Consider the following 12,999-nt stretch of genomic DNA (forward strand, 5'->3'; position numbering starts at 1 on the left):
CTCTGTCCGGGTCTCGGCCTCTTTTTGACTTTTAGTAAGTCTTTGGAATCCTTCTACTTTTCGGAATGAGAATGAAATTCTTTCCTTGTCTTCTTCTTGAACTTCTACTTTTTATGAAAATCGGCGAAGCCCTAGGTAGGGTCATCAAGAATGCCTGGTGGGTTAGCGGAAGTTTGAAGCCGTCAATCTCTGTGGGAAACCTCTGACCTTGTTCATTGAGGTCTCGCTTCTGATCTTCTACAATTTCCTTGCTGAGCACCTTGATTCACACTTTCTTGAATCTCTACCTCTGTTAAGGAGGAAGAAAAAGACAGAGAGAAAGTGGAAGAAATTCCAAGCCTATCCAACAAAAGAAAGGCTATAAGAGGAAAGCCTATCAAAGTTTCAGTGGTTTTCTATCCTTTCATAAAAAGAAGACGAAGACAAGAAGAAAAGAAGAAGAAGATCAGACTGCTCCTACGGAGCCGGAGCGGTCCAAAATCTAAGTCCGAGGCCTCAATGAAAGATCAAGCCCTTGTTCATTGAGTTGACGAGAGAGCTCTTTTACAGTAGTTAGGATCCTTCCTCATACAGTAGTTAGATCATACTCTAACTAAAAGAGTGAATCTTAGAGAAAGACATTTCCGGAAAGAAGAGCTAGAGCTGGAACCTCGGATCACCTAAGGACCTAGCCTTTCCTACCACTAGGACTTTCCGTAGGCCTTTCTCCTTTCTCTTATAAGGAAGGAACCTTTTTCTAATAGTTGAGGCTCAAAGAATTTGAGTAGTTCAAATCACAAGGAAATGAACAAGAATTGACGCAGGTTTCTACTATCTCTCTCACGCAGAAATCCATAAAGACGAAAGGAAAGAGGTTTCGCCAACGGAAATTTCTCGACTAATTAAGCTAGCACGGACCGGTGCGTGGCTATTATCATTGCCACAGAAAAGCACAAGGACTCCCAAGAGCACTATTAGCTCTCTTCTTCCCTTCCTGCCTAGGTTCGGTTCTGACAATTCTTTCTAAGCGGAACTCTCATCAGTCGAAATGAAAGATCACGAGATTGCATCCAAGCAACTTTGACGCCGACGACCTTTGCTAAGACTGTTCTTAAAGCACAAGGCGGAGTAGGAGTTGAGAAGGAGTTGACCTCAAGTTCTGTTCTTAAAGAAGGAGAAGGTGAGGATGGGGCAAGGGATGGACTTCTCTTTCAAGATCGGCAAATCGGTCTCGCTTTGACTTAGATTAGTAAGAACGAATAATCCTACTCATACAGGAAAGCAGCTGATAACCTGCCCCGAAACTCAGTAGTTGAGTTCAAAATACCTCGTTCAATACCCTTCCCCCCATTGGGATAGCTGCACCCTTGAAGACCGATCCAACTAAGCAGTCCAAAACCTCTGATTTGGCTCCTACTCCGAGGCAAAGAACTACAAAAACGGAAAAGGGAATAAAGAACCTACTTAAAGGAACTTACGGCAATCAATGAACAAAGGGTTATGACTTTCTTATCTTATTCTTTCTGAACCTACTAAAGAAAGCCGCTACGTGGGGAAGATAGAAAGACGAAAGGAAGACCTACTTAACCTACTTAAAGGAAGAGCTCCCAATAAACCTACAGAGGGGAGCGCAAATCAGAGTCCTTCCCCTATTAGAAGGACGGAAGGAAAGCCTATCTAAACCTACTAGAGAAAGCCCCACTCCGCGGAATATATGGTAAAGGAAGAAAAAGAGGACAAGACTACTCCGCTACTTTCAGTGGATAGGTCGGACCTCTTTTATCCACTAAAGAAAAGATGGAACTCAAAGGTCAACTGGAGTAGCTTAATCTTCGTCCAAGAAACCTACGGCATATGGAGTCTAGGCTTGATTTTCCTTTCTTCTTTTTAGTTACTAAATAGGGATTGGATTTGACATTCTTCCATTTCCCGACATGAAAGACCTACTTTTTCGTGCCCGGTTCCGTTCCAAAGAGGGAAAAGACTAGAAAGACCCACTACGCGGTGGCCCATTGACGAGGTAGGGGCGGGATTCCTCCTCCCCGTGGTTGAGTGAAGAACTCAAGAGGCCTCACATGCCATCCCGCTACGTGGGATCCCCGCGAAGGTCCCCAATTCGCTGAGACTGAAAAGAAAGAATCTACGAAAACGAAGTATATTCAAAAATTTCTATATAGCATAATAAAGAGTCTCATTCTATTAATATAATATGGAACTAAAAAGAAGAATTCGGAAGCAGGGCGTTCTCGGGCTAGCCGTCGTCGTTGAGTCAGGTCTTCAGTCTTTCAGTTTACAGGTTCAGTTAGAGTCTGAGATCTTATCTAGGAATCCGTCTCTCCAGTTAGTCTTGGGTCTACGACTATGCCTTTTTCATATGGAAAGGTTTGATATGATGAAAGAATAGGAAAAACTCTTATTCATCTTTACTGAGTTCACGAGAAGGATTTAGCCGAGGAGAACCGGCGCTCAATCGTAAGCTCGACACCTGCCTGATTCGGAAGCGAGAACAAAGCCTAAAGAAGAAAGCCAAAGGGTCAAAAGCCCTCAAGAAAAAATCAAGGAAAGCCAGATCCATTGAGGCGGAAGTTTCAGTGGACATAATATCTAAAGATAGGCTTTCCTCTTTTGAGTACTCCGGAGGGGATCAAGTTCAGAAAAAATTGCATTTTGATGCCTCCAGAAGACCTTGTTCATAGCACAAGTCCAAGAAAAGAAAAGACAGATTTTTGACAAAGGTTTGATATTATCTCCATAAAAGGTCAATGGAAGTCCTACTATACTACGTCCGACTATCGATAGAGAAGAGCTTCCATAAATCAGTCGGCTAATATATAAGATGAAAGTCGATGAAAGAGAGAAGACTAACACAACGGCTCGTGTTTTCTACTTTCTATTAAGGCCTTTGTTCTTCAATCTGATTTTCACCCTTTATTCACTGAGTTCCACTCCTTTTAAGGATAAGTCTTTCTCAAATTCTTCTCAAAGTCTTTGACTTTATTCTCATTGATTCAGTCGAGTTATTTCATAAGGTCCGGACTAGCTTATCCTACTCCGCCTTGCTTTTCTTATGAATGATATTCGCTCTTTTTTTCTTGTTAGTGGAGAGAGTCCTTCGCAAATTCTTTGCTCCTTGCGTCAAAGATGTACAATCAAAGGCCTTGTCTCTTTGGGTTTCATCCGTGGGCGAGAGGCAAAAGGGCTCATTTACGGGGCGAAAGATGTCTTCCCTTGTTCATTGATCGTTCATACATTCTATGAAGAATCTCATAATCGCCGACCATTGAATGACTAGTTCCGACACTCTTTCTACTACATGTAGAAGAAAAGAAAGAACTACTTCTGCCACAGAGACAAGACAAGCAAGAGCCACAGCTGGTCGAACTGCCGCCCACCTCTGTGTGAGGAGGAGCTGCTAACTTCCGATCTGTCTTCTTCTTGCACGGCGGGCGCTCCTTCATGGACGGTTTTCATCCTAGGCTTTCTTCAAAGTCAATACCTTCTTTTGAAAGTTGGGAATAGAGAGAGTGAATAGCCGCCTCCTTGGAACATTCCCCTCCGATCTTTCTCATGATGTGCCTTCGTTATCTTCGTCGTTCCCAGATGAAAGAGAAAGCGGGGAGGATACAAGAACGAAATCTAGTTCAACAACTCTTGTTTCAACCACTGCGACTGGTGCAAGAGAAAGGGATGGGACAACCTAAACATAAGGATACCAGGCCATTGGGCGAGCAACTGAGTCCCTCTTCCACTTTCTGATGTCCACTTTTCGTGAGTGAGTTTGCTTTGTTTGGAGATTCTATCATCAACGATATTATATGAGTTCATTCACAATCTAAGCTTTTGCTTGAACAAGAGAAAAGAAGTTCAGCTTGATAAAGTCCTTCTCACAAGATCCCTGCCTTTCTTTTCTTGCCTCTGGACTTCAGACTCCTTACTATTTTTGCTCCTCTCCCCCGTCCTCCGGACTATCCGTATTAACCTAGCTTTCGCTCCTCTCCTTACAGTCGAGCCGTCAACTCATCTGGAGCTTTTCTTTTTCTATTTGGCGAGCCGCTTTCGCTCTTTCGCAAATTCTTTGCTCCTACCGGTCCGAAGGACTATCCATTAGAGAATTTGAGAGAAAATCTTCTTTTCACCTTTCTAGTCGTCCGAAGGACTATCCATATTATCCATATTAGCTTCAACGAAAACAGAATGGCGATCAGTATTTGAGTCGGACTATTTTAGTATTGATTTGAGGTTTCTACTAGCTGTATCATACGATCGTCTTCAACACTATATTACGGGTTTATGGGTAGAAGTCTGTCTCGGCAGCAAGGCCAGCCCTTCAGCCTAGAAAAGCGGGCCTTTTTGGAATAAGACTTTCGTCATATCTAAAGAGAAAGAAGAAAGAAGTACTATTAGAATAAGTCAATGATGATAGTAGGGAGAGTGGGAGGGAATTAAACTAGCACGGACCGGGATCAGCTTAGTATGGATAGTCCTTCGGACGGGTAAGAGTCAGACTTGGGTTCGGAGCAGCTCTCTGGTACGGATAGGCAGAAAGGACACCAAATTCCTAAACAAGACAAAAACCTACGTCATGCTTAAGACAAACTTTCTGGTCTTCCCGCGGAGTGGGGCACACGGGGATCGGCCCTACGCACCGGGGACGTAGAGGTCAGAGGCTGTGTAAGAGACTGAGAGAGATAAAGATAAGTACTCAAGGTAACTTCAAGAGTCAGACTTCCAGTGATCAATGAACTTCAATATTCTTTGCACCTTTACTCGGAGAAAACTAAGTTCCCCCCGTATCGTAATCATTCCATTATCAGAAGAAATAGGTCCCTTTCACTCTTAAGAAAAAGAGTAACTCAAAGAGGAAGGGAAGAAGGAAGGAGCTCGAGCAAAGGAATCGGAAAGCGAACCGCTTAGAAAAAGCAAAGAAAAGAAGTAGGAGTTCTATCTGAGGATCTTTGGTCTTTCTTTTGTCAGAGGCAGACTTGGAAAGCGGAATCCGTCCCAAGAGAGTAGGACTCGAAAAAGATAGGATATGGATGAAATATTCTTTGAACCTCTCCCTTTGCTTGGATGGGCGGTTTTCATTGAAAGGAATAAAAAGAAAAAGGACTCAAATTCTCAATATTCTTTGTCAATATGGCTATTCTTAAATAGTGGGACTTCTCGAGCAATATTCTTTGGGCCTCCCGCTCCTTCTTCTTCTTTCTGGGAGTCCTCCGGACCGCTACGTGGGCCATAGATCTTTGCACATCTGCACCCTTGTTTTTTTTTTGGATAGCTCTGACTTTGAAAAGAAAGAAGGACTCAAGTTCCATATAATTGCCTTTTTATGCCAAAATAGCGATTTATGCCACTTTGCTTATATAACGATAATTGAGTGAAAAATCAGGCATTTGACTTGAAAAGTTGCGTTCCGTATAGGCCCTGACTCAAAGAGAGATTTCCCTAGGAAAACAATTTCAGATGATCGGAACAAATACACAAAGGGCAGAACAAAGGGTAGAACCAAGAAGACAGAACCAAGAAGAGAAAAGGTGAGAACCAAGAACACATTCCACGAGAACCTCTTCTTTGTTGGGGAGTTCTATTATACGATGATGCCTCGCGCCTGGGGAGTTTCTTCTTGGTGTTCAGTTTCTCGTCTATGAGCCGACTAAGAATCTTGTGCACGAGCTCTTTACTTCTTTCTTCAAAAATCCGTATTTGATTTGATCCTACTCGTTCTCATTCATTCTACAATCTCAATCTAATTGCTTATAAAGCAACTCCAAGACCAACCCCTCGAGATCTCTTCGAGCAGAAAGAGATGACTTCCAAAAACTTCGCCTGAAATTTGGGGCGTAGGTTCTCAGGCTGAAAGGCTGTCTGTCTTTTTAGTGTAACTACTCCGCGGTACAGAATTGCCCTTGTGTGTGAGAAAGGAGAAATTCAGTCATTTCTTTACAGCATCGGATCGCGAACGATCGCCTAAATCACGGGTCGTATCTAGAGAAAGGAGGACCTCAATCTTTTTCCATTAGGGAAGGGGGCTCTGTTCTTTCACCCTTCTTGCTCCAGGAATGCTAAATTAGTGGCTGATTAGTTCTTCCCGAAGAGGCGGTTGCACTTGTTTAAGCTTTTCCCTTCTTTCATCAAGTAATTCAAGAAAGAGTCTCCCTTTCGCGGGCCTGTCTCGCTTGCTTATTTCTTTGTGTCTGAATTCCCTTCGTTTTTGGCTTTCAAGTCTCTACTTTATATATATATATTCTTTCTCGATTTGACTACTTTACCCCTACTCAATTTCACATTCTCCCTAAGAAAGAAGGCATTTTAGGTGCATGGGTTTCAGAAGTTGAAGGTTGGGGTTGGACGCGCCCTAGCCTCAATAGGACGCCCCGTCAGCTAATATGCTTTCTAGGTGAGAACGACTGTAATTGCGCTCGATCCCACTACGCAGTAAAGGTCTTCGTATTTGAAAGCGCTCTTAGTTCAGTTCGGTAGAACGCGGGTCTCCAAAACCCGATGTCGCAGGTTCAAATCCTACAGAGCGTGGTTCTTGAATGAAATCGATCGTAAATGAGATCTACAGGCCAAGGCAAATCTCAAGCCTAATCACCCCACATTTCCGGGGATAAAGAAGGGCGAGATATCTCAATCCAAGTACCAAGATCAATATGGCACGCGAGAGGGTCCTTACGAGAGATAGGGGGGATCCACGGGTTGAAAGGAGCGAAAAGCAGCTTGACCCTTGCTTCTAGTATTTATGATAGGGTTTACTTGTACTTACCTGATTAGCGAGATTAGCTAGACGCCACTTGGCCGACAAGCCTTTAGGATTGATAGCCTATGAAAGGAGATCAGAGGCTAGCCCCATGGACGAGGTCAAGGCCGGTCAGAGAAAACTCAGACGCTTCTCGACGAGCCACTCTTTCAGTCTCCCTTTCTGCTGCAGGAATTAGAGAGAGAGGGCAGAAGTAGAGGATGCACCATAAGCCGGTGTTTACGCTGACTTAGGCGGTAGAAGTGAGTCTTCTTCGCTTTCATGTTCGCACAAATAGAGCTTCTTCTTTTCATTGTAATCAAAAGCCTAGTTTATCCCATGATTCTTCGTGAAAAGCCACTTTTCAGATAATAGATGAGAGTTCTCCACTGAACCTGATTATACGAGAATGAAGGAAGGGTAGTTACGAAACCCACTACGCGGTAAATCCAGATCAGGTCACCAGTCGTTCTCCCCTCTTAAGTCGAGCCAATCTACCTGGTCCTGGAAGTCTAGTTGTCGAGTTTCTTCCTTTTAGTGACTACGCTTGAAACTCCTAAGCGCTCCTTTTCTTTTGTCTCCTTATCAGTCGACTTTCTTCGAACGGCCCCGTGGGAGTCGAGTTCTTCCCTCCTTTTGAGTATATTCCACGTTTTTGGTTCTACGTAGCTTAATTAGTCCTCTCCTCTCAGTCGAGCACCGAAAGCTCCGAAGGAGGCTGAATGAATATGAGTTACCAACGATCCCCATTAGACTAATTGGATCTGGTCTAAAAGGGTAGAAAACTCCTCGAATATGAATTCAGCCCACTCCGCGGTTCTAGCTTATCTTCCATCGGTAGCAGAAGTGGTTTCAGGAGAGGATCTGAGATCCGTAGTAGCCTCATCCGTACTTCGAGTAGGGAGCTTCCAAGGAAAATAGAGAAAATCTCAAAGGCTGTCTCACAAGTCATTGAATAAAGTCAAAGCTCCTTCTCCAACCCTACTTCAAGTCAGAACCTACTAAACCTACTTACCGAAAGCGATTCTTCTTTCGTATTTATTTGCTTTTCAATAAAGGAAGATAGGCTTTCTTTCGTATTTATTTGAGGTTTAGTTTAGCCAACTTGTTAAGTAAGAAAAGTGCAGGTGCACATATGCTTAAGATACGCCGGATCGGTGTGTGACCTCTGTCCGAACGTCTTTCATTTCGCAGTCGAGCCCTCTATAATTCTTTGCGCCTCCGTAGCTTAATGCGAGCCCCTTTCGCTCCTCTCCTTTCAGTCGAGCCCCTTTCGCTCCTCTCCTTTCAGTCGAGCCCCTTTCGCTCCTCTCCTTTCAGTCGAGCCCCTTTCGCTCCTCGATCATTCTTTGAGCCTATTTCTTTATGGAAAAACCTGAATTTGTCTCCAAAGGCACAAAGAACCCCAAAACTCAGACAAAGGCAATTCCGTACCAAGAAGATCAGCGAAGGCGCGAGGAAGACCTTTCGCTAAGCTTTTTACCGAGCCTACGGCAGAACCTAAAATCAGTACGAAAGCCTATCGTCGGATCGATCGATCAAAAGGCTGTTCTCCCAGAGGCAGTGGCAGCTCTTGTTCATTAAGTCGCGGAGTATGCCTCATGAGAGATCGATCATGGTAAGGCCAATCGCCTGTCTTCTTTCATTCTCGTTAATGAGCTCTCTTTTCTTGACTTTCTGATCGTGAATGAGTGGACTAGAGTTCGTATAGGTCTGACTCTTTCTCTCTATCTTCCTCACTCTTGATTTATGGATGTTCATTGATCTTTCTTCTTATGAGCTTCGCGGAGTGCAAAGAAAGAGCTCCTTCTCAGTCTTAACCTACTAAAAGGGCTTAAAGGAAGACGTAGGTAGAAGGTTGAGTGCTTTTCTATTATCGGAAGACGAAAGGAGCTCGACTTGCTGCGTGTCTTCTTTGCTTCTCCGTCAAAACCGTCCGAACCCTTGTTTATCCACAGGTCTCATTAGATAAGGACACTCAAACGAGTCCAGAGGCTCGACTGAAAGGAGAGGAGGTCTCGACTGAATCAATGAATAAAGTCAAAGAATGATCGAAGAATTTGAGCTTTTCATTCCACTCATAATTAAGCTACTGAGGCCCAAAGAATTTGTGGAGAAGAATTTGAGGCGGATAGGTTTCTTTGTTTATTTGGTTTATCAAGTTCTTATCTTCTCTTTCATACATCTCTATCTTCTTTTCTGTCTTCGCAGACTATTGAAATAGTCTTTTCAATCATCAAAGACCTTGATTCTTCTGACTCAACCACAATTTCATGAAGGTAGCTTGCTTACTCTCAGCCGCTAGTTAGAGGGAAATCCGTTGACTGAGTTTATGCCCTTATGCAGTAAAGAAAGCAAGTGAGGCGGGCTAAGCTTCCATTCTCAGTAGAGTTTCAGATAGAGGATTCGATCTTGGACCTCTCGGGATCCGGTTCGAGAAAAGGTCCGATCCATTAATATCATGATTGGGTCGACCAGGCCAGATCGTCAGTGAATAGAAAATCGAAAACGTACATAGCAGTCCCAGCTGAAATACTTGGAATAATTCTACCACTTCTACTAGGAGTAGCCTTTTTAGTGCTAGCTGAACGTAAAGTAATGGCTTTTGTGCAACGTCGAAAGGGTCCTGATGTAGTGGGATCGTTCGGATTGTTACAACCTCTAGCAGATGGTTTGAAATTGATGATAAAAGAACCTCTTTCACCAAGTAGTGCTAATTTCTCCCTTTTTAGAATGGCTCCAGTGGCTACATTTATGTTAAGTCTGGTCGCTCGGGCCGTTGTACCTTTTGATTATGGTATTGTATTGTCAGATCCGAACATAGGGCTACTTTATTTGTTTGCCATATCTTCGCTAGGTGTTTATGGAATTATTATAGCGGGTTGGTCTAGTAATTAGGGGGCGGCCGTTCGGTCGCCTATGATACTAGGACCAATAGGTCAAAAATGGGTTTGTGCCGCAGGTGTTGAACGATCTACTCTACACAGGTGTGGGCTTACAGGGCTAGGGCTCAGAAACCCTTTCTTTCATTCATCAATAGGGCCCTGGCAAGGAACCTAAAATAAGTACGAAAGCCTAGGCTCTTAGTCGCAAATTCTTTGACTTTATTCATTGATTCAGTCTCGTCTCAATATTCACTAATTAAGCTACGTAGGACGAGTCAGAAATCCTCTCATTGAGGACCTTTGTTTTGGAGGGGTCCGCAAATTCTTTGCTCCTTGCCTAGGTTAATATGGATTTCTTTCCTTGCACTCCTTTTCATTGAATTTGAAGGATAAGGACTTTCGCTTTCATTCAACTCCTAACCGCTCCTTTGATCCTTATCAGATGAATATGGATTCAAGGTCCGTCCGTAGGTTATGAAATAACTCGTAATTAAGCTAGCACGGACCGGTTCAAAGAATTTTCAAGCGAAGTCCTGATCCCTGAACTATTTTTATTTTCAGGAGTGCATTATTCAATAACTCGACTGATAAGGAGAGGGGCGAAGCGAATTCCTTATCAAAGAATGAGAGAAATCCATATTCAAATTAATGCCACTAAAAAACTAAAAGGAGGAGGAGTATAGTCTTCTTCCATATATATTAGTCCTCTGGAACCTCTTTGATCCACAGATGAATATGGATATAAACAAGTCCTTCGGCTCAAAAACAAGGGTTAGGACCAAAGAATTTGCGAGTGGAATTCACGAACGAATATGAGACTAATTAAGCTACTCCAGATGAGTCATGAAATGGAATATGAACCTATTCAGTCGCTTCGATCATTCTTCTCAAATTCTTTGATCCTCCAGACCTCTTTGATCCTAACGGAGGGCTCAAAGAATGTGAAAAGGACTGAGGGCTCGACTGAAAGGAGTCCAAGATTCAAGGAGGAGGCTCAAAGAATGATCGAGGTCCTCCGGACTTGTTCATTCCACTAATATTGTCTCATTGATAAGGGCTAAGTCAAAGATGGAACTAGACTAAGATTAAGCTACTCCAGATGAGTTTCAGAGGAATTTGATTTGAGAAGTGGAAGTCATAAAAAAGAGATCTTTCGATTCGTACCGCTACGTGGGATCGCTTGCTGGCCTATATATATTTCTATTGCTAGATCGCTGTCTTTTAACCCTCTCTTCTTCTTTGTCAACGCTACCTTGGACCTAAAGGAAAAGGCGCTACTTAGCCCTAGATTTTGAGAAGTCAGCGGCTGAGTTAGCCTAGCCTACCCTCTCAATGTATTGTATAGTAGGGTATAGTAGGCGAGCGAGTTAGCGAAGACGCTTAGGCTAATAGATAAGAGAGCGTCGGTGCTACGCCTTCATTCTACTACGCGTAGCAAAGGTTACGAATTAGCTCGAGGTTAGGAGAGTCAAGTCAAGGGGGAAGGCCATACCTACATAGAAGAACCGCTGTTCGTTGACTTTCTAAGGTCTAACCTTTCGCTCCCCTACTGAAAAGGAGGAAAGCAGCTTGACTCTCTTGACTTGAAAGAGGCAGCCCACTACGCTAGAGATCAGAAGAAAGAGATCTGAATTCGATCTTTGTCTTCTTTCTTGAGAGGAGCAAAGCAGCTTCGCACTACTTAAGATTCAATTCAAAAGGTCCTACTTAGTTTCGTAAGCCTTTGTCATTGTCAGTCAACTAAGTAGGGCCTGAGGCCCCCTGCGAATCCGTAAATCTCAGGAGCATGCCGCAACAAAAGGATGGTCCCCTATGCATTTCATTCTTTCCGGAAGGGAAAAAGAAGTACCCCCCATCATGGTGAACCTCTCCTTGTGATCGGGATGAGGTAGATGCCTCCCAGCCGGGGGGCGGATCGAATCGGAGTTTCCTTAGGTAGCCACCGACCTACAGTTATCCTGAAACTTCCGTGCTTGGTGGAGAAGAAGCGAACAAAGGTAGGCTCGCTTCCTGTCTTGTTCTCTGCTGCGAACTGGGATCGCTCGCCAGCTAGGTCAGATTGGAGCAACCTTTTATGAGAACATATTACCCTTATTCGGGGACAAGGGGCGGAACGACCTCTCGATCTACTTACAGCTGCCCAGGAAGAATTCGTCTAGGCCTTCCCTCTTGCTCCGATCTCCCCGTAGCCTAGGGCCTTGTCTGGGCCAAGAGCCATAGTTAGTTGCTGTTTCCATTTGCTTCTTTTTTTTTCTTGTTGTTGATACCGGCAAGACCCAGCCAGATGATGTCTTCTGGTTGGTAGTGAGAGGACTTTGAGTACCTGCATACCCAAAAGAAAGGGGGCGTCAAAAACAAGAATTTGCTTTTTTTTCTTGCTCTCCCTTAGCAGCGGGGAAGGAGTCTATCTATCTGCCTAGCTTTGGTAGATTTCCTCCAACGCAATCCACAGAAATGAAAGGAATCCCTTCCCTTGGTGGATAAGTCCGACGACGGAGCAGCAGTGCGGAATTGACTTTCTCGTCTGGTGGATCTGATCTATAGTTAGGGGGCAATACATACCAAAAGGTTCGAAGAAGGAAGGCGCATAAGAGGGAATTTTCTGAACTCATTCTCAGTCTAGACTGACGACATATCCCGCCTCTTCCTTCCTTGCCCGCCTCAGAATATTCCTTCCTGGTGGGACTCGCATTGATTGAAATTGATTGAATCTTTCTTGAACTGATGAGGCTTTCCAAGACGAGTAGACCGCGGAGTGGGTTACCTGCTTATTGGGACCTGCAAGAAGCTGAGTTTCTTTGCTTTCTTTCGTCGTCACAGTAGTTGGAAAAAGAAAAAGTCAAAGCAGCGGACCGCTTTTCATCTGAATAGAAGTCTATGAAAGTGGTTCATCAGCTTGAAACTGCGAAAGTGCTCAAGTAAGGAAAGATATGAATCGTCGTCGTTTATAAAGCTCTGATGATCTTCTCTTTCCTCTAAGGCTTCGCACCTTTCGTCGATTTCAGCTTCAAGACAGCGGATCCCCATAGAACCTAGTTTGGCCTGGCCCCCTGAGGCCTGAGTTTCCCCTTCGTCATCAGATGCTATTGGGAGCTGTGACCGCGGAGTGGGGAGTACTGATTTGACTTCTTCCCCACGGATCATCCTGGTGGAGATACCGCTACGTGGGCCCGATCCTTCCTAACTAATCAGTTTCTTTTTTTTCAACGAAAGAACAAGTAAAGAAGAGAAGACCTCTCAAGGATCATGAAACTGAAAGAGCACTGTTGACTCTTGAAGTTCTCTCTCTCTCTCTTTCGTAACCTCACTCTAGATTCTGATAACCTCAATGCAAGGGTCTCGCTCCTTCGCACCTTGATTCCTCTTTCTCTCCCTCTTTAGTAGGTCGAGCCACTC

The 12,999-nt window shown here is 44.0% G+C and overlaps 2 protein-coding genes across 2 annotated transcripts; one reads left to right on the forward strand and one right to left on the reverse strand.

Annotated features, from left to right (window-relative positions):
• Positions 1 to 6,514: 6,514 nt before the first annotated feature.
• Positions 6,515 to 10,136, forward strand: LOC127146914 (NADH-ubiquinone oxidoreductase chain 1). Its single transcript, XM_051080801.1, has one exon. The coding sequence runs from the start codon at positions 9,317 to 9,319 to the stop codon at positions 9,614 to 9,616; it is 300 nt and encodes a 99-aa protein (XP_050936758.1). The 5' UTR covers positions 6,515 to 9,316; the 3' UTR covers positions 9,617 to 10,136.
• A 1,322-nt stretch (positions 10,137 to 11,458) lies between these two features.
• Positions 11,459 to 12,616, reverse strand: LOC103493404 (uncharacterized). The gene is given in 4 exon segments (XM_051080802.1): positions 11,459 to 11,754; positions 11,757 to 11,793; positions 11,871 to 11,950; positions 12,059 to 12,616. Coding segments are annotated over 4 exon segments (570 nt in total). The 5' UTR covers positions 12,216 to 12,616.
• Positions 12,617 to 12,999: the final 383 nt, after the last annotated feature.

Source organism: Cucumis melo, unplaced genomic scaffold, assembly GCF_025177605.1.
Source record: "Cucumis melo cultivar AY unplaced genomic scaffold, USDA_Cmelo_AY_1.0 utg001087l, whole genome shotgun sequence".
Classification (NCBI taxonomy): domain Eukaryota; kingdom Viridiplantae; phylum Streptophyta; class Magnoliopsida; order Cucurbitales; family Cucurbitaceae; genus Cucumis; species Cucumis melo.